At 39.9% G+C, this 22414-nt stretch overlaps 1 protein-coding gene across 1 annotated transcript in view; it reads left to right on the top strand.

Moving 5' to 3' along the window:
• NYAP2 (neuronal tyrosine-phosphorylated phosphoinositide-3-kinase adaptor 2) overlaps window positions 1–22414 on the top strand; it is a gene marked incomplete at its 3' end in the record, with an annotated part of 125402 nt that overhangs the window by 35686 nt on the left and 67302 nt on the right. The window contains exon 2 of the mRNA XM_082287979.1: window positions 17267–17565. Coding sequence (XP_082144105.1) covers window positions 17267–17565 — 299 coding nt within the window. The remainder of the gene's footprint in view (window positions 1–17266; window positions 17566–22414) is intronic.

A 22414-nucleotide genomic window follows, 5' to 3' on the forward strand; every position in this document is an offset into this window, starting at 1 on the left:
CAATTTTTGTTTTGGAGAACTGCTTGTTACAGATGAGTTTTGTGAGGGAATGGTGGTCACTACAAAAAAAGTCAGCAGTTTCATGATGTGGTATCTAAAACACTGGAATTACTTCCTGACTCCAAACTTCCAAAGAAATTCTGAATATCATTCTTGTGCCAGCATTGAGAGACATGTCAGCAGATCTAAATAAATGGGTTTGTTTGTGAGCTCAAGGCTCTGATCAAGTCATATACTAAGGTGGGCCTGTATCAAAATACAGTAGGTGAGGATATTTGATCCTGATGTAGGTCAAACAGGTTGCATGCTCCTGTACCATCATGGGGCTTTATGAAATACAATACAAAGCCTTATATTTGAGCATTACATCTTCCCAAAGAGTGTCATTGCATTGTCACTGCACTCGTGGTCACTCTGGTAATTGTGGAGATGCACAGAAGGTAAACATGGTTTATGCCTTTCCTCAGTAGTGGAATTGAGAGTAGAAGAGAATAGAGTTCGCTCTCTTGAACAGATGCATTTTATATCCAGTCCAGAGAGAGAAAAATGTCCTCCTATATGGAATATTGCCAGTTTGAATCCTGATGAAAGGATTAGTATCTTTGGATCTGAGCCCTGAAAATGCCTGATTTAATACTATATATTTTACAATTTATCCTGCCAGCTGATGTTTTACCACTGTGTTTATATACAGGGTTATCCAAAGGGGTGCCCATGACTTGTGTAGGTCATGTTGTTGTAGCAATATATTCCCAGTGCCAAACTGGAGCTACTTCCCCAAAAACCTGTGTCTGTCATCAGCCTGTATCAGATTCCCTCCAGTGTGTTTGGACTGTGCTTTAGGCTTTTAAGGCATGTCTTTTAAGTAGCTATTGGTAGTTTCAAAACCTACAATCCACTTCAACCAGGCTTTGATTCCAAGGCCACTGTGCTGTAGGAGGTGGAAGCCATATCCAACAGCATTTGTATGGACAGTGATATCTGCAGGGAACATGCTGCCTTTTAAAAGACTGCATGGTTAACCTCTTATGAGTGTTGTTTGTAAAAGAGAGAACTGTGACTGTCACATCTCAGGGTCTGACTTTTGATAGCTCCATGCTTTGTTTCCAACCAAGGAATTTCTGTTGTTTAGCCCTTTTTCAAGGAGATTCAAATGCACTGGAGACAGGCTGAGGATGGGCACTGAGGAGTCTCTTCTTGCATAGCTTCTCCTCACCTGCCATGATGAGGTGAAAGGTGCTGCTGCTACCAGCTCATCTGTGTTTTAAGTCCCCCACAAATTACACCTGTAACAGGTTAGGCTGCTGGGAAAATATTACAACCAAAGTTCAGTCCCAATAGCTACCTCTTAGTTTATTAGATAAGCTATGCTAAATTTGTCTTTGGGTAGGTTTTTGGGGTTTTGTTCATTTGTTTGGGTTTTTTTGTGTACCTCCTTACTGGCAGAGCCTGGGATAAGGAAAAAAGTCCTTGACCTAGGTTAAACACAACTTCACAAAGAACCAAAACATCAGTTTGTTATCAACACCATTCTCATTCTGAATCCAAAACACAGTTTTGTAACAGTTACTGAGAAGAAATTAACTCCATCCCAGCTGGAACCAGGGCAGCGTCACAACGAAACAGATTTTGCATTGCTTTATTAGAAAGCATTGGACTATTCCCATTAAAATTTCTGTACTAAGGATTTTCTGTTAACTGTGCTTTGACACAGTATCTTGTGTGAGTGATCCAAATTTAAATGGCTTTATACTCTCCATCAACATGATGTATCATAATTGCTTTTTTGGACAAGTTACAAGCTGAGCGTAAATATTTAGTATTAATGAGTTCAGGTTTATTATGTGTATCTGCAGTGCAGCAAATATGCATCCATCCATGAAGCATCTTACTATGCTCAGGGCAAGACTTCTCCCTTTCTTCTTCATCTTCCTCTTCCTGTTTATATGGCTTGTGCAAAACAAAATAACTTCTTTTTCTCCACTTGCTACGGATCCCCTTGGCACTCACCATGTTTACTGAACACACTCTTGCATTTATGTCTGTCATGTCTTTTGTTATGGACAGATTGTCCAAATAGTCAAGTACGTTCACAGGTTGCTGGCCGAGGACTATATCATAGTGACAATATGACGTATTTTATTTCATCTTTTTTTGTATTTATATTGTATTTTACAGACTTGCTTCTCCTGCTTGTGTGCTGGGGAACTTTGGAAAGCAAGGTGGGAAATAAGATGGCAACTGTAGATTAGCCAAGAACATATATAAAAGCCTTTGCTTTCCAGGTCTGTGGCTGCAAACCCCTTTTGTGCTCTCAGGCCAAAGACTTGGTCCTCTCCTGAGAAACTGCCATTGTCATTTGTGTCAAAAGAGAGTGCACTGAGGGGATCTTCATAACATCAACAGTTCCTTCCTGAATTAGTGTGTGGTGCCTTGTGGTGCCCACCTCCCTGAGGGCTCTGAGGCCGTGTTCAGACCAGTATTTGTGTGTATTTCAGAGGTGAAACTCTAGGCACTTGGAGAAAAGCAGAAGTGTGACAAAGGGTGGTTCTGGGTCTGAGACTGCAGCTTGGGAATCATGGGATGTGAATTCAGGTTTTGGCTCTGCATCATCTGCCAGCCTTTGAAATGGGGTAATAGCAGCTATCCAAGAGGAAATGATCAGGAGATGCCAAGGCAGTGTAAGTCCCTGAGACTGTATAACTGTACAAGACAGCTGCCCATATCTGGATCCCATGTACTCAGTGGGTTTCCTGAAGTCCTTGCTCTCCTGCTGCCCTGCAGCTCCACTTGTAGGCCAAATTCTGCTTTGTCAAAACAATCTTTGTAGTGTGGCCTCTGCTTTCCCCTGTGTTCCTCATGCCCCCCTAGATTAAGACCCCTAGATTAAAATCAAGTGTTGTAAAAGTCAGAGCCAGCATACAGCTGCTGACAGCTGTGGTGGTGCTGAACATTTGCACAGGAGCTCCCTCAGTGTCTAACATGGAGTGCACAGGGTGACCGGTGGTTCTGCAGCAACAGGGGGCATACAGAAAGAGGAGAAAACTGTGAAAAGATGAGGCTAAAACCAAAGGCTGAGAGAAATGAGAAAGACAACAGTGGATGTTTCTCTCCAAGATCTCCTCATGAATCCTTAGGTTTCCTGCTGCCTTCCCGCATTTTATAAATGGACTGAACAGATGACAGTTTATATATATAAACCTAATGAGATGCTGCTAGTCTTCTGTGAAATTGGTTGGATACCTAGTGATAAGCTAATATTTAGTAGCAGTTTTCCCTCTCATGACAGTATGAGTCCTAAATATCCAGTTTTATTTGGTTTCTTTTGTAATAAGGCAGATGGTATTCTCATTAAGGCATGACTTGGCTAGAGCCAGGCTCCCTCTGCTCAGGCTGGCTGGTCTGACAAGATGCCTCTGGTCTCTTACAGCTCTTGTGGAGACCAGTCTCCCAGGGGCTGGCTGTGATGGTACTGCCTGCTGGATATGTGCACACTGGTCCTGCCTCAGGGAATGAGAAAAACGCAGTGCAAGGGAAAAGAGGCTGTTGAGACCACCCTGTTGTGGTAGGAGTGGCTGGCCAGTGGCTTAGTCTGCATCTCTCAATCCTGAGTCTCTGCTGGTCTGTGGCTTTAAGGTTCCATAGGGTTCTGCAGCAGTCTGTAATTGCTCTGTGTCTGAGCTGACCTGGCCTGTGGTTAATCATTTACACATATTCCACAGACTTGCCCAGAAAGTGGTAGGCATTTTCAGAGATCGGGATAACTACTTCTCTAATGCCAGCAATAAAATTGCCATTTATATTAAAAGACCTGGAGTGCTTAAAATTTAGTTGGAAATAGTAGATGAGGCACTGCTTAATTTTCTCTTGCCCTTTCAATATCACAGTCAATTTTTGCTGCTGTTTTTAATAATAAATTGAAGAAAATGTACATGCTGTAAACCTTTCAGCTATGATTAAACTCTTAGAATTTTGTTTCTTATTTCTTTTTCTTTAAGTCTTAGTAAATGAATGGTTTTAAAATAAAGTGGACACAAGTAATAAGGCCTGTACTGAATAGTTTGGAGGCCCAGATGCTACCTGATGGGAGGCCTTTCTCATGTAATATCTTGTAATTTACTTAACCTTGCTAATATTTTATAGCCATAACTGCAGCGCAGTAAGAACTCTACGGTCATTCTGTAGGGAACTCAGCCCTAAAATTGCATATAAAAATTCTGTGCTGCTGGAGCTTGCTGTAAGTTCAATTCACTGACTCACTCAGTGGTTTTATCAGCAATTTAAACTAAAAACACCGGTTTGGAAATTTTAAAGATTTTTTTGAGAATTCCTAAGTGGGTTTCCATTGTGAAATAGTCATAAGAACAAGCTTGCATTGCTAATTGTCATATATCCCTCTCACATGTCTAACAAAAAAATGCCTTAAGTAGTGTTGGCCACTGACCTACTAGTCACTTTAAGCCCCAGTGGAGGCAAGCTTCTTTGAGGGTGTAGATTTACCTGTATTTTTGTTCAGCCTTCCAAGTGTAAAGTTAAAACTTGATAGATTAATTTCCTTTTGCCTTAATACAACAAAATACAGACTCTATCAACCACGTCACTGCAAGCTCACCTTAATGATCTGAGCTTTTAGACTCACTCAGCCAGAAAATAAATGAAACATACTAGAATTAGGTTCTTGCAGGAACATTTTCTGCCACAGGAGTTCTAATGGGCAGGTAACAGACAGACTGGGCAAGGACCTGAATAATAATAAGACACATTAGGGATGGAAGCTAGCAAAATGACAGAAAGTGCAGCAAAACAAAAAGGAACAACAATGGTCATTTTTCTCAAAGAATACCAATAGAATTATTAAATCACATATTGGAACATTGGCATTGGAAACAGCACTAGCTGAGATTGGAGCTTTCTGCATGAGATGTGTGAGCAGTACACGTGTGTGTAACTGTCACTAAAGGAAGTTTTGGCAAGCTTGAATCTCAAGAACTTTGTATTTTGGGTGATTTAGGCTCTGTTTTGACTCTCAATTACCTTGCACTTTGCAGTTAAAGAGCAAGACAGAGACTTGTCTGGCTCACATTCTTCCTGGCCAGATGAAGCAGAGGGCACAGAGTGCTCCTCTCCAGGGACAGTCTTAGACATTTGTCCAGCCATTCATATTCACTGTAGTCACTGAGTGACTTGACTTGGGAGTAAAAAAGCTGACTTTTGTTTATTTCCATAGAAAACAGGGCAGTTTGTTTATATTCTCTGGCTCTGTAGTCCTGACAAAGCACAGTGGGACACATCTGAGCCTGGCTTTGACAAAGGATGTGAGGAGATTGTGGTAATGGGACAGAGGGGACTGAGGAGTCCTGATCAGGTTTCTCAATTTTGAAGTGGTTTTTGTCCAACTTGAGACACAATGATTTGAGCCTCTGGTTTCAAAATCAAAATGCAACCAGCTTAGATGTTTTCTTCTTATTAGTCTGCATCTTTGACAGTTTTGTGACTTTGCAATCAGAGTCTTCCCAGCTGAAATAGGTTCGGTTCTTGTTCTCACAACCAGTGTAAACCTTTTGTGGAAGTAATATCGATGTCTTTTTAAACGGGATATTTAGCTGCTGTTATTGTACGTCAGTATTAATGCAAGAATCCAGTGTTTCATTTTCTGTCTGTATTCCTGTTTCATTTAATCATTAAAAAAAATATTAATCCATAGACTTTCTTTTTCTCTTTCAGTTCATTAGCCAAATTTAATGTTTATCTCATGAGAGTGAAAAATGCAGGGAAATAGTTAATTTCTAGTTGTTATGCTACTTCTGGTGTACATAAATGGAAGTATATAACAGACTTGGGAATGCATCTGTCTTTCCTTTTTCTGCTATGCACTACTCAATTCTGCTGAAAATGAGGAATAAAATCAGTGCTGTTCATTTTCCTATAATTTGAAGCAATCCATTTTCTCCTAGCCTGAAATTCAGGTTATGTCCCAATCCCACTGTGTTCAGAACATGAAGGAAACACTCATCTGTTCAGTCCTAAAAAAAAAAATTCAAATGTGGCTTTAACATGTCTCTGCTGATGTGGCCTTCCTCTGACACGCACTGATTGCCTGTCATACTCTTTAAACCAAAGCTATAGATCTGCATGCTCCATACTATCACTTCAAAAAAGGGATCTAATTGTTTCTGCATGCAGCTTGAAGGGCAGCAAACACAGATTACTAAGTATATTCATAAAAAACTCCAATGTATTGTGAAAGTTTATACTTCGCATTTATTTTTATCTGCATTTTATCTGCATTTCACGAATTACAGTTGCTAGCATCTAGTAGACAACCCAATTTTGTCACTTTCACAGGAGGGAATCTCTAGTTAGGAGATATTTTCTTTCCTTGATACTATTATTTTGTGAGTCCTCTTGAAGCTGTTCTGGGTCTTGAATCAAAGCTATCGTAATTGTATTTGATACACCTATGAAATATCCCTTTTTTAATATCTGAGAGTGGATTAAAAGTGTCATCTTGGATCACTAACAAACATCTTGGAAACTCTATAGTTTTGATTTCCCAAGTATTTTCTCTTGTGTCTTGCAACTTTAAATTGTATTTTGTTTTCCATTTCAGAATCCAATAGCAGGACTATAAAAAAGCCTTGGCTCTCATTTTAAGTGTGTTGTGGATATAAGGCAAAACTTGAAAATATGACAACAGGTGACTGTTTAACTGAAAACCCACCATGGGAAATATACTGATTTTACACTTCACAAAGTTTCTAGAAGGCACTTTAGAGCTGCAATAATGTAATTGTGCTGCATCTATCTTTTCTTACCTCTAATCATCTGTTTTTGTTGTAAAGCAGTGTATCCACTGGCTAAATAACTAGGTGCTGATAGCTCTTACTTAACAATTGTTATCTTCCACTTCTTACTGGGTTAAAAATGAAATGGAGAGTCTAGAGACCAGAATAATGAGCTGGTCATCATCAGGAATTAACATTTGTATGCCATTCTAGGTAGGATACAAAACCATTTCACACACAATTTCACAGAAATGTGTGTTCGAAGCCCAGTTAAGGTTCATCCTTCCTAGCACTGTGGACATGGTTTAGTGGTGAACATGGTGGTGGTGCTGGGTTGATGGTTGGGTTTGATGCTCTTAAAGATCTTTTCTAACCTTAATGATTCTCTGATTCTATTACTTAAAGCTCAGTGGTCCATTACTACATGTATTAAGTGGGTGAAACTGCCTATTAAAAGATATGTTGTCATGAGCTCTCTGTAGGACTTGAAAGTCTGCTGTTCCAGTATTATACATAATGGCCCAAAATGCTGGGCTCCTCTGGTTTAAGGTTTTTGTCATGAGACCATCTTGAAGGAAGTTTTTTGGCTTAGCATCTCAAAACTGAAAACTTTGGGGTAGCTGGTGCAGTAAGGACAGAGCTCCTGTGTTCTGTGTGGGCACTGGGCCATAGGGCAGGGAAAGGAGTATCATGTATTCTGGAGCAGTGAACAATATTTTCTTTGGTTTAAAAATAAATAAATAATTAAAAAAGCATATCTGAATTGCTCTTCTGAGGGACAGAGACATCCCCTGTGTGCTGCCTGGTGTGCAGATAACTGATTTGGGCTGCAGTGCTTGGAGCTCACACACAAATTGCCTCTGAGCCGCTTCTTTCAGTTATTTTAAAGTAGGCTGCTGCCTGCAATATAGCTTTGGGAGAGGGAAATCCAGTTTGTATTATGTCAGGGTTATTGTTCCTAGGTAGAAGACTTTTCAAAGGGGTTTAAGCAGCCTGGGAATGTATATGCCGTACAACTTATTACCAGCAGCTTTTCAGATTTTAACAATAATTCTTAGAGCAAAGGAAAGAAACAGCACATTATTTTTAGTTTATCATCTTTATGTAAAATTAGGTCCAGGCTTTGTGTGACTCTGGCTGCCACAGCTCACCACCTCACTGCACACACAGCACTATTTCTTCAAGCTGAGACACTTCAAACATGACACACAATAAATGACAGCTCTGAAGAGTTGCCTGAGGAATAAAGGGAATTTACACACTTTTAGTATGAACAGCACAGAGCTGATCACCTCTCATGCAGGGAACTAAACTAGTACATTCCCCACTTAATTTAGCATTACACCATTGAATGCAGGTTACAAGGGTGTTTGCTCTTTGTTTTAAGGTTTTATGTCCCTGACAAATCCTCACACAGACTTTCACAGCTTGGAAAACAAGCTGTTGCTTTAGCAAAATTCCATTTCACTGCAGCTTCATAGCTTGTAGTGATGACCCTCTGGGCAATGTTAAGTACATGTCCCTAGAGGAGCATTTAAGTACCATCTTCTGTCACTGTTAGAGCTTGTTGGACATAGTTTTTGCTCAAAAATTTGGCAAGAAGCTACTCTTGCAGGAAGAAAAAGCACAACACAGCAGTGCCCAAAATTATCTGAACATCCCCATTTGCAAAAGTAATTCTTAGAGTGATGAAAATCAGCATGTGCTGATTTTTGGCAGCTTTGGAAGTTTATTGGCAGCTTTTCTACTAGCCATTTGTCTCTGGTGTTAAATTCCTGTATCCGTTAAGACCTTTTAGTAGTCTGCTGGATTTCCTGGGTCTGGCCCATTAGCTCTGTGCATGGATACAGAGGAGAAAAGAGTTTCTGTGCTTTGTATTTGGACAATTCACCTTGATTTCTGAAAAAAAGGAATGCATGGAGATGCAATGAATGTGTTGGAAGACCTCAGTGTGGAAAGGGTTCAGGGTCATGCTGGATTACATGCATGAGTGGGGAAAGAGGTACTTTTTCTGGGTACTGACCACCTATATGCCCACTTCACTTGCTTTTCACATGCAATATTAAATTAACTGTGTTTCTGAAAACAAAATGTCCTTTTTAATTTATTTCTCTGAACAAATAAGTAGCTTCTGACAACCCTGGCTAAGAAACTGACATCCATCAAGACAAGGAAAGAGTTTTTTTATGTTATTATTTCTAAATTTAGATGTGAAGCACATTAATAGTCTGTTGTGGCAATAATGATCCCTTTGCTATGCATAGAAAAATGACATAAGCTGGGAGATCTTCAAAAGAACTTTGTATCTTAGTGAACAAACCTCTTCAGGCTCTGATGATAAGAACTGTTGATACTGATGTACAGGATTTCATGTAGCTTTATTTAACAGATTGAGACTGTCCAGCGAGGCAGGAGGGAGGGACACCAATGTACACATCCTGTGGAGTGATTCCCTTTCCTGATTTCTGGGTTTATTACACCAGTTAAAAATATTTCACTTTGGTTTTGAGTCTGTTTCATTTCACAAAGCAGAAATACTCACTGCTGTCCGCTTAAAATACAGAGTGGTGATTGACAAAAGAGCTGAAACCTCTCCTCCAGACATCAGAAGGAATAGAGAGATGGTAATACCTACACTAGTTGTGTAAAAAATACCTGTATGTCTTGCTAATGGATCATGTTTAAATTAAATTTGTGAGGGGTTTTCTTCCAAACAGAAATGCTGCTCTTTCTGTTCACTGCCAGTCAGGATCGAAGAATCCTTTCAGAGTCCTTTCTCTTTGGAACTGGATACCATAGGAAGCATTTATTTAAAACCATAATTTCCTTCTCAATCCAATTTGAGCCTGGATTTTAAAAGAAGAGTCATGTTTGCTTGAGGGATTGAGAAGAGCATCTGTACAATCAGTGTTTGAAATAAGCCTGAACTTGTAAAGGTTACACCCAGTGTAACATCTCAGCCCACACAGAGCACTTGGTTTACAAGTCTCTGTGTTAGAGTTTCAGCACATTTCATTAATTTCTTAATGTTTTAGCTTTTCACAGCATCTGATCCACAGAAAGGCTTCTTTACTCTGTACAGGCTTTTTTTCCATTAAAACTTTGAGGCAAAACTGAAGCAACATTTTCTTACAGAAATGCTCAAAAATTATTTTGTATGTTAATTTATTCCCATATCTCATTGAAATATTTACTTAGCCACAGTTGCTCAGGCAGAGTGGAGTCTGCGCCATGTGGTTTTCCAATGAATGTGATAAAAACACAGCCTTGGTGGAGCTCCACCCGTTTCTGACAGGATGCAAAACCCCACTCCGTTAATGTGAACATGCATTTGCACTCAGTTTAAACATTGCATATGCTCCATGTCTAATTCTAGGTGACTCTGAACATATGAGCTTTCATTTGCTGGCTTTTAGCTGTGTATCTCCCAATGCAAAATCAAAAATAACTGTATCCATATAACAGCAGAGCGCTTTTCATTCCAGCCTCTTCAGTGTTGTGTATTCGCAACCCACAGACATTTCCATGCGCATCAGCTGATTACCAGGCACATGTGAGGCTGCAGCACTGGAGTCCCTGTGCCCCAGATACAAGTGAGAGTTGGTCCTTCTGAGGAGAGCAGCGTCAGGCCTTTGTGGATGTTCAGCCCAGTGCAGGTATCCTTAGTCTCTGGTTTAGAAGACAGTCTGCTATAAATAGAAGCAATGCCAGTGGAAGATAGAACTGGTACCTGCACTTCTGTTCAAACTCAAAAAACAGTTCTGGTGAGTTCTCTGTGGATCAAAAAAGCTCCTTACTCCTCAGTTACTCCTTTCCAAGCTGTCAATTTATCATCACTTCTCATAAAGTGTTTTGGGTTTGTTTTGATTTTGTTTTGTTTATTTTTTTCCCTTTTTCCCCAAAACTTCAACTCTTGCTAGCATTTTCAAACTTTTGCATTATAAAAGTAGTTGCCTGCAGAGCATAGTAGAACATCATTTAAAATCAGATTTTCTGGCACCATTCTCTGCTGTGGACAGTCTTGATCAGTTTTGATTTTATTATCCATTGTGCTCTGCAGAGGGATTTTGTCTTTTGGTTGCTCCCCAGGGACTCCGGTAATTTTACAACGCAGCCACAATGTGTGGTGTGGCAGTTCAGTTTCTTCTGGAGAATCTTCTTTGGGTCCTGTTGGGGATGGCAGACTCTCAACAGTAGCACAGAGTTCTTAAAGAAATAACTCAGTGTCAAAATGGGCAAGGGACACACATCTGCAATTGGTGTTGCTTACAACAGATTCGTGAGGCACAAGCGATTTCCACAAAGCGTCCTGGGTGTTTCAGTGGAATAATGCAGGTACTTAAAGAGGGAGTGTCAGCCCATTGCATGTCTGCAGGATCAAACCCTGGGCCTGTGGGTTGGACAGTTGAGATAAAAGAATAAATTTTATTTTGTAGCACTAATGTATTCTGTATATCCTGAGAGGCCTGACTTCTTGAGCAGCACCTGATCTCCTACCTCAAAAGAAGAGGCATATGGTAGAGGGACGAAGTTTGACGTGCATAGACATGTTGGCTGCTCGTTTTAGGCAGTCCTCCAGGTGCACAAAATGGCTCCAAATCTGACCTTTGTCATGACTCATTTACGCTTTAGCCTGTATCTAAAAGGATGGCCATATTATCCTCTGGATCTCAATTTAAGATCATGATGAGTCATTTGGAGTGTTTCAGAAAAGTAATGCAGGAAAAAAAAAAGTATGTATGTTCTTTGGGAATAAGAAGAGGGATCTCTGAAGTGTTATTAAAAAAAAAAGAGATAAATGTGTGAAATTTGCATGTTTAATTTTTGTGATAAAAATGGTATAGATTTGTGTAAAGCCATACCTGCAGTGTAGTTCCTGGATCCATGATTGTGATCCTGTCCTTATTTCTTCAGTATTCCCTTTCATGGTCTGTTGAAATCATGTTTAGGGGGATAAAAATAGTATATCTTCTGTTGTTTTGGCATCCAACCTCTAATTTACAAATATAATTTATGCTAATCTTGAAAGTGCTTCTCAGATACAAAGTAAAATGTGTCATCCTTAGTATATGTGTGTATAATTTATTCTGATGGAGAATAGACATTTCAAAGCCATTTCAGCCCTTCATATGCAGAACATTTGCTATGAGCAGGGCAGCTGGGTGTTCACTGCTGTAAGAGCAAGGAAATGGTTAAAACAGCAGTAGCTACTCCCTTAACCCAGAAAACATAAATGCACCATGGGATAAACTGCTGTTTGCACAGTCAAGCCAGCTCATATAAAATCCTTCAGTTAGGTATTTTTATTCCTTTTGTTTTGCTGATGATTAGTCATTTCTACAAAAAATTCTTCCTACATTATCCGTTAATTTTTTGGTGAGTTTTCTTCCATCTCTGACTCAGATGGCTTGCCTGGTGGATTAGCAGCGTGTCATGGGGGGTTAGCTCTGCGTGGGCTTGCAGCTCCCCGGAGGGAAGGAGCCTGGCCATCCATGTGCTTCACTTGCCCTGTAATTCATAGTTCTCCCCTCTCCCACAGAGGAGCCTGCAGAGACTCCCAGCTCAGTTTCTCTCAGCAAACAAACCAGTATCTGTGATGAGTCTTCTTCAAGCACAAGAGGAGCAAGCAGCTGCTATTGAAATGGTTTCTCTTGGCTGCCTGGAACTTCAACACTTAGAAGGATGGTGACCTTCTATGGTCCCTGACTGGAATGTATCACAGCAAAGAAATGGCAAAACACTTTCAAAGATGCTGTATCCCCAGCAGAGTACACCTCTTTCCTCCTGCTTAGCAGGTCAAATCTCATGGACAGGTGTAGCTCCCTTTTTGAACTTGTGTCTAAGAAGCAGAAAATCTCATGTAAAGAAGCACAGGAAGAAGAAAGGAAGCCATACAAAGATGAGGAGAACTATGAAATGGTTCTTGATGCCTGAGGCACAAAACTAATCCAGTGTAAATTTAAACTGATAGGAGAATTTTTGCATGAAAACCAAGAACAAGAGTAGATAGATGGCTGTGAAGAAAATACATCTCCAGGGCATTCTGACTTTATGGTCTTAGTCCCAAGATGTCTACTCCTTACAGCTGCACTGAGGGATTTAATATTCCATTTTGTTTATAGTAAAACATTAACAACAAGTAAAACAAAAGTTTTCATACAACTATTAATTTGTTTTCCAGGAATTAATTCAGTTTCTGCCTGGACCAAGTAATGAAACTGCACAGAAAATCAGAATTGTTCTTTGCAATATTAAATAGAAACAATGCAAACTAAGAGGATCACACTGATTGATGCAGCCATTCTCTGGATACTTTTTGTTTGCCTTGTATTTTTCAGCAACGTGATGATAATTTGTTTTAGTTTTCTAACTTAACAACTTGAAAATATGTTCACAGTCAACAAGAACATTCTGACTCATGGCAAAGCAAGGTGGACATGACCTTCTCCATGCTGTTTGCATTTAGAGTACTTTCTGTGTTCATTTTTAATGTTTAGTCTTCCTCTGTAACTTTCACTCTTGTGATGCATAATGAAATGAGTAATATAAAAGATTTTCTCCTCTGTAGTTTTTCAAAGACCTAAACACTTCTATTATTCTGTGCTGTAGTTACATCCATACTCCAGTATCTGCTTGATAAAACAGAGCAGGCAGAGCACCAGAAGTGAGCTGTGATGTGTCCAGCACTGCCATGACCACAGCCTGTGTGCCAGCAGGCTGACACTGCTGTAGGAGCAGCAAGGCCAGTCTGTTTAATGCTAACCCAGTTCTGACCTCAAAAAATTCAGCTGACAGAAAAAAACCTGTACTGGAGATATAATGAGACTCATTGGATCGATTGGTCAGATCTCTTTTTCATATTTCAGAAATGAAAGCTGAAATCTGCTGTTGCTAGTTTAAGACAGATCTAGCTGGTTAGGTATTTGTTGTAATGATTTAATTCCATCACTATCCGGAAGAGAGTGAGGAATGGAAAGCTCGCTTCTCTTGCAGTGCACCCAAAGACAGAGTGTGTAACATGGTAGCACTTGATGGTCTGCATTGGCCTGGTTAGTTGGGCTTTGGAGAAGTCCTGTAATGTGGTTCTGAAAGGAGATGATTCACAACAATCTTCTTAAAGGTGTCTGACATCAACCTTGTGGCATTGCCCTTTTCTCCACCCATGGCAGCATCAGTCATTAGACCTGGGCAAACACTGAAGTGCTTTTTCAAGAAAGTCAACTTTGATGTGTTTAATGTGAATGATAATATGATTGATTTTATTGTTATATAACCATGGCTCTCTTTGCAGACAAATGTCTTGCATTTTTAACAGTTTTTTAATTCTGTACATAATTCTTTGTCAGAGAACACTTGATCCTGGCCAAGTTCAAATTGAAACTTCCCAGAGGAATAATCCAAATCTGCATTTCCATATATATTAATAAACTGTGTAATACTTGCAGCAACTCACATAATACAGTTTTGAAATGAGATAGAACTCATTATCAGTACAAGGAGCAGCACAGAGTCTTTCCTGTCAGAAATAATGGAGTGAGACCTACACAGTTACTTTCTCTCGCTGTCTGTGTAGTCATTTCTGCACAACAAGGTATGTGTCAGCTGAATGTGCTGTAATGGGACACACACTAGCCCCAGCTAATTCCTGTGGTTGCAAGCAGGACGAGTATGTAAATAAATCCTTTCATTCTGTCTGGGTTTGTGATGTAACAACAGCAGCACTGTGCTTTGCACAAGTCCAAATGGACCTTCGGGATGCTGCTGCCTGAGGGCAGGGGATGCGACATTTGAAATCTGCCATCCGCTTTTGAACTTGTGCTCTAGGTGTGATTCTGGAGTTATTCCTTTCTCTTTATACATGGGGGATTTTGCATTGCTGAGGTGTGAACTTGGCACCCCAGCCTGTGTTGTGCTGGTGTGTACTGGTCAGGCTCAGCTGGGAAACACCCACTGCCCTACACTGGGAATCACTGCCAGCATAAGTAACAAGCCTGAGCCTTATGCAATCCTGGTCAATGACCAGGGCCCAAGACCAAGGATTAGAGGCTAGTCTTCTTCCGCCTGTAGTTTAAAGTGCTTAACCAGCAGCTGAGAGTTGGCCCCTCAGCTCAAAGACAAACAGACCCTCTTTTAGGTGTGGCCAAAAGGGGAAAATAGTGCCCTGCTGGTTTTGCGTGGTAGCTGAGCAGAGGATGTAGGAAAGCAAGACCAGATTTACTCCAGCTGTGATGCAGAACAGCAAGTTCTGTTCCCATGTGTACCTGCAACCTCTCTCTGACCTGGCTATAGGCTGTTCTAGAGGAAGTGCAGGAAGCAGGTGAGGTTTTCATCTGTGATGCTGAAATTCAGTAAAGAATGAAAAATTAAGGGAGGAGAAGGAAAAGAACGGATGTGATTTAATTGTTTAATGAGACAGTGCATTTAGACACCAGACATACATTTTGTAAGTTTTAATTTCTGGAATACAAGATGCAGCTGTTTGTCAAAAAGCCCCATGCTTCATGTTAATGGAGTTCTGTGTATTCCTAGGAAAAGGCTGAAATACATCACTCCAGTGGGATTTATGCAACTCCATCCAGAACAGAACCTGGCTTATAGTGGATGATTCAAACGTCTTCATGGAGCAGCGAAGTCAATGAAGTAATTAAATAGCGTAAACTGTTAAGAATTGTAATGTTGGAGACATGGCAAACTGAAATTTTCTTTGCTAAACGTGATTATCCAATGGACTTAAGAAAGGAAGCAGACTCCCCACCTGCATTCTTCAGCATGTTTGGATCGTAATCTTCTTTAAATAATATGACAGGCCCTTTTTACAGTCCGGTGTCAGAGGATTATATTATTTTCAGAACAATTCATGAAAGATTAGTAGAGGCATAGTTAATCATTTGAACTAGCTACAGGTTTTTTAGAAATATTCGAATTAATGAGTTCTACCTTTTGATCTTTCTGGCTGCAAGTCTCTCTGGAATTGATGCCAATTAGGATTTAGTAATAGCTTGGTTATGAACGTGGACCAGTGTGTGCATATGTGTGGCATGCGTGTGTGCACATGTTTACATATCTGGGTAGGTGTCAGTGCCCCTGGAAAGAGGGACATGGTCAGTTAGACCTGTTTTGTTGTCAACCAGTTTTGGAAGTGGACATCTCCACTTGGAGAGGAAATGGAATAAAAACGCAGGGAGAATAATATGCAAACAAAGGTTCTGCTTTATCATGCACAAAGCTGCATATTGCCCGTTGCCAGCCTGAAGCTTTTAGGACAATTAGATACAGCTTGTGTTTTACCTACAGTGAAGATGGGGACAGTATCAGGAAATGAGGTGACCTTACTTTTCACACTGTTCTTGAGAAATGCTCGTCTTTTAAAAAAGGAAATGTGTTCCAGCACCAAATAAACTGCGCCAGCCCAAGGCAACTTCGAGTAAGAAACTTTCAGAGACATACACTGACCCTGCTTAGAGCTTCCCTTTGTGTGAAGGGGAAACAGGAGCTAATTAGAGCCTTCTGATACTTCACAGTTCTTGTACTGACATTTCTATGTGCCCACAGTGGTACCATTTCAAACCCTCTTGCAAAGAGGCCCACGTTGACCTGTGTGTGTTGCTGGGTTTCTTTGCATAGTCACTGACTTGCCTGAATTGAAATGTGCTGTTGGTTTGCAGTATAAACACCAGTAAGAGCTGTTTTTCAGAAGAGATAAGCATGAGTAGAATAGGAATAATATAAAATTCTCAGTCATGCCACCCACAGGAAAATGCAGTGCTTGGTATGAAAGCACTTGTTTCAACTGAACTTTCCTTCTTCTGTGCCTGTGTTTCTGAATGGCTGGAGGTGATTTTCTTCCTGGTGTCCCACAGTCCATGGCCTTTTCTTCCCCTACACTTGTAATTTACTAGTCTGAAGCTGCTTGTAGTGCAGATTTATGTGGATTTGATGAGATGTTGAGTTTCCTATATCCAAGTAATTTTTAGAACATTTCTTCTTTACTGTTCTTTAGTCTCAAGGGAAACGATTGATTGGACCCCACAAGCCTTGTTTCCCAAGCTGCATGAGCATCTGTAGCCAAAGATGAGTGTCAGGGAGTGTGGATCGATACACCATGTTGTATTTCTAAAGTATTATTCTTTGTCCTATTCATAGTCTCTTGTTTTCCTGGAAACTTAGTTCTGACTTTCAATGTTTGAAATTTGTTCTGCAGAAAATTTCTAGTTACAATGCTGTGAAACCTGACAAAAGCTTTTCTTGATTTCTTCTTGTAAAATTCTGAGTGCATAGCAGTGTATCTATGTCTTAGTTGTTGGCAGCTTATGTTGAAAAATAGACTTTTCTAGTAGTAGTTTGGTTTTCAGAGAAGAGCATTGCTTGTTTTCAAATTCAAAACCATGATCTGCTCATCACAGGCAGAACTGAGACCCTGGTTCCAGGTGCAGTTCAGACAAAGGTGGATCTTTTACTTTTATTTGTATTTTCTCTTACAGCATAGGTGGAGAAGTAGCAAGAGGAAATGAAGGCAGCTATGTGGGGAAACATTTCCGCATGGGATTTATGACAATGCCTGCTCCTCAGGACAGACTGCCACACCCCTGCTCCAGTGGCTTTACTGTCAGATCCCAGTCTCTTCATTCAGTTGGAGGAACCGACGATGAAAGCAGCAGCTCTCGAAAGCAGCCGCCTCCAAAACCGAAGCGAGACCCCAACACCAAACTGAGCACCTCATCTGAAACAGTCAACACTGGAACAACGAGCAAAAGTGGGAAACTACCAGACAGGACTGAAGGTAAACACCATAATTCTTTGGAAAAAAGGGGGTTGGTGAACCAGTCTCAGGATTATCCAGTTGATAATCTTGCATTTAAGAATTACCTGTATATTTCCTTATTTGTGTAACAGTGCCAACACATGTGTCCTAGATCACTACTGTCTAAATTTTGGACCAGCTATCCAACTATTTTGGATAGTTTTGCCTTTGATATTTGTCACAGAACTGTACCACCTACATGATCTGGATGTATACTGGAGAATGAGTTGCATTTATTCAAAATGAAGGGAAAAAGAGATTGCTGTCAGTTGGAATGTAGGCCAGTGTTATCTGCCCACCAGCCAAGGACCACTGACCATATCATTAGCACGGTGCAAACCACAGCCATGCAAAGGGTTCTCCTCAATGAAGGAGTGAAGAATAGAAATTAATACAAAGAATACTGCATGGCCCTGAAACTCCACAGCAAAGAAATATCATCCAACAGTAAAAATTCAGGCAGGATGATACAATATGTTGCCCAAAGCTTCTGGTTTTGTCTGAGTCTACATTTTCTCTTCCCATTCCTCCCACTTATATTTAAGCCAGTGCAGCATTCAGAGGAGAATTAACAAATGGTTTTAGTAATGATATTGCTTCTTTATGCTGCACTGTTAAAGATGAGGTAACGCTGTAGGGATCATCTCCTTCCTTTATTCCATGCTGGAAATACATTCTGTGCAGCAATAGGACCAGCTGTACTCCCTTCTAGGAGAGATCAGGATGACTCTGCTTCACAGTGTGAACTGTAGGAAAGAGCCCTTAAGGACAAATGGTTTTGATCAGTGCTGGTGTCTCTCACTGCTGTGTTACACATCAGTTTTGACATCCCATGCAGCATGTTGTCCTCCTTGTGTATATCCCTTTGCCTGGTGATGTGGCCAGAAGTACCTGTTAGCTACAGTCTTGCTATGACCCCTTTTAAGCAAATCTGATTAAAAAAAGTTGTCAGTGATAACAAAGATGCCAATGAATGTGTAAATCATGGTGACACATATGTCTATGATTGTGAGGTTGAGCACAAGTGCTGAACAAAGCTGTGGATTTATTTATGCTGTTGGTAGTTATTTTGCATATGACATTTTTCATTACTTCCGTAGCTTGTCCTCTTCAGCAACCATGGCATCAACTCCATGCAGACTAACATGACAAATGCAAGCATTAAGTAGCTGTCCTTAACAAAAGCAGCTTTCCACAGTTTTACTGGACCAAAGCCTACACAGAAATCATTTAACTTTGAGATTTAAATTCTCATATCAGAAAGTCTTTCAAATTTTAATAATATCAAAAGAGTGAAACTTCTTGGTCTGATATGCTCTGAGGTGAAAGGTAGGAGCTCTTATGTTACTCTTCTTTTAAATAAAACTACATTTTAAAGTCTTTTTATAATTCTTTCATATATTTCTTAGCACTCTGTCTTCCTGAATCTGCCCAACCAGAATCACAAAGACTAGATGAAGTTTGTTTTGCAGACAGGGCAGTAGGAAAGGGTTTAATGATTTCTAACTTGTTTAATGACTATTCCTGCAAGTGTGCTTTGGGTCACACAGTACATTGTGCTGTTCAGTATAGGTGACCTTGGCACTATCTCTAGGATGATTAGGAATGGAGTCTGTTTTACATCCATATCCCACCCGTTGCCTTATTTTTTGAGAACTAAACAAACTTGACAGACTTGAAGTAACAATAATAACAATGATAATGGTAATTGAAATACATCCAAATATTTTGCCAGCCTCAAGGAGGTTATGGCAGACCCTTTAAGCAGCCTTTGTCCTCACAGAACTAAGTTTTCTTCAGCATTATTGTCATTCTGGAAGGTTCTTGAAATTTTGTTTCCTTTCCCTCATCTTCTTCTGCCATCTGATATTTGAGTCCAAGGAAGGAATACGTAGTCATGTCCCTTCTGACAGATTTGAAAGTTTGAAGTTGGTTGACAGTTCTGTTTCCAAAGACACTTTTCCTCCTTCACTCCATGCAGGTTGAGCTTGATCTATCCCATCACTTGAGGTTATGAGTGACATGTGTGGTACTGCAGCCTCGCTCACTCTGGTTCATCTGTATGACAGTGGTACTGTACCAGAGTCTAAGTATTGCAGAGCACCTTGGATTCATTATTGTAATCAGGAGCTGAATATTCATAGTAAGATCTCTGGAAAGAACTGATGAATGAGTAATACTCCATCACTAGCATAAAAGACAAAACCTAAATGTTACCTTTCAGTGTGAATAAATGCCTTCATGGAATACTAAGGATCTCTATGATGTTTATTTTAAGACATATTATGTTCATTCTGCTGCTTTGCATATAGAGCAGCAATGGGCACTTTCAGGCTAAAATGAAAAAGTTCCTGGAGGTTTTCAATTGACAGAACCCTTTGATCACACTGTTGTTTTCAAGTGTTTGGAATGTCTGCCCTGCTTCTGTGTATACTGGGGTTTCACCAAAGAGTTAATACATAGAAAGATCAGATCATAGGGGTTTTTTGGTTTGCTTTGGTTTTTTTAAGGAAGCAGTCAAATTTTTAACACAGATATACTCAAGGGTGGCACAATATGGTATTTAGATGAACAGACTGGATTTAGAAGATGTTTTGCTCTCACTAGGAGGTGCTTTGTTATCACCTGTGCACTCCTGTGCAACATGTTTGTCTTGGTGAATTTTCACAGTAATCTAGCTAATATAGGAATATTTATATAAAAACTATGGTCATACATTGATGAGAATATCTAAAGATGAGCAGAACAGATGAAAGTCAAAGTTCATTATCTGCGGTATTGACTGATACAAATATTAGACAAGCTTTGTCACTGAATATGAAATTATTACTGTTGCTCTAAAATTAATTCCCAGCAAATTTAGTATCTGAAGTTTTTCTCAAGGAATCCTCTGATTCTGCTAGTCTGGTTTTTTGTGGGCCACTGGTTATGTTTTCACCTGTGTAGCAGTTCTCATTCTAGCAGCAAACTTTGAATTCAAGATATTGTAAATCTGTGTCTTCCCAATTTCAGGTGAGAAAGTCCATAGGATACAATATTCGCGTTGTCTTTCGGAGGTCTTTGAAAGCTCAAGTTCAAGAGCAGGCAGGTTTAACTTTCAGACACTGTTGTCCATATTGCACCCAAATATTTGTATATGCATATGTCTTACGTATTTGTATGTGCTTGTGGTATTTGCAGGCTGAATGACTACAGCCTTTTCCAGGAACTATGGGAAGGAATAAGGAAAAGCCCTATTGTTTCTCCATCAACTTCTGTGGAATCTCTACAAAGGAGTTGTCACAAAATTGTTCCCAGCTCAATTTTTTTATGGCTGTGCAGAATAATTCAGACTATAATGTCTATTGTCTGACCCTGTGGCTACTTTGAAAAGGAATTTGCTACATTTTCTAGACAACCAGGGACAGCCTCACCACTCATTTTTATCAAACATGTTTACTTTTTGGTTTTTGATAGTGATCCTGTATATACAAACAAAAGCAGTTACTTATAGTAACCTTGATACACTTTTTTATCATGGTGAAATCAAAATATTGAATTTATCCCATCATAATATCTGCCATAACATTAGATTGGTTTGAGTATGAGTCTGACTTTAGTGCAGAAGGTGCAGAAGAAATTTGGTCATGAGCTTGAAAGACCTTTTCTTCTTGAAGCACAAATAGCAGCAGTAACACCCACACTGATTCTGTGCACTTTTCCTATAAGTGCTCTGGCTTCCATAATTTTGGGAGTCTGAGAATCTTCCCTTAAGTTGCAGTGACAAGTATTTGCCCTGTCTCGTTGTGCAGCAGCGTGGCAACACTTGGATTTGTTTGGTTCATCCCAGCCCACCTTGGCTCTGCCTGAAAGAACACTCTCCAGCCTGAAGGCATCACTCTCCTTAACTTGACTTTAGCTTCGTTGCTGTGTTTCCATACTTTGTGTCCCTTCTTGTGCTTTAATATTCCGTTTTTTACTCTTCTGACTGCCTCTCATATGCACCCACTGAATGCCTTCCACCCACTGCATTTCTCCTCTGTGACAGATTTCTAGAAAGTGGTTTTTAAAAATGTGGGTTGTCTTTTCTTCAGAGTTTTCAGGCTCTGGTAGGAACAGCAAACAAATGGAGCTGTGTCCCATGCATTGGAAGTGAGAAGTGAACTGAAAAGGGTAATTTAAAATAACATTTCAGCGTGGAAGGCATATCTAATCTTGATCCTGAAAGGCTCTTTATTGAGAAAATGCAGGAGTGTAATTAATTGATTTGTTTTCAGTGCTCAATCTTACAGAAGAAGGAAGTAATAAAACAGTATTATTGGCTAATGTAACCAGCCTCAAGCAGTGTTTTTTGATATGATCACTCCATGTCTACAGGAACAGTTTGCAGATCTGCTGCAAAAAATGGAGACATATAAGTGAACTGCCTTTTTGAAAGTTAATTTTTTGTTAAAATTCTGCTTAGTAATATGGAGTAATACATTATATAAAGAAATACACATAAAATATATAATTTAATGATACAATTTAATTTATAAATTTATAATATGCACTTGTAAAGAAAACGCAGGTTCTATATACTTACATGTACATACAAACATGTGCACACAGATACAAGTAAAAACTCAGACTAGCATTTTCAAAATGCTATTCATGGTTGTAATTCTGCTGCTGCCAGAGCCAAAGGAAAATTTATCTCTGATGTGGGAAAATATTTGCAGGGGACCCACCTCTTGAACCCACTCAATTTGCTTAGTGTTTTTCTTCCAAGTGTCTTGGGGAATAAGATATCCTTCTTGCTGCTGCCTTCTAAGCCCTTGCAGTGAGCTCAGCAATTTCTAAAGGTGGG

This window comes from Coloeus monedula (genome assembly GCF_965178545.1).
Source record: "Coloeus monedula genome assembly, chromosome: 10".
NCBI lineage: Eukaryota > Metazoa > Chordata > Aves > Passeriformes > Corvidae > Coloeus > Coloeus monedula.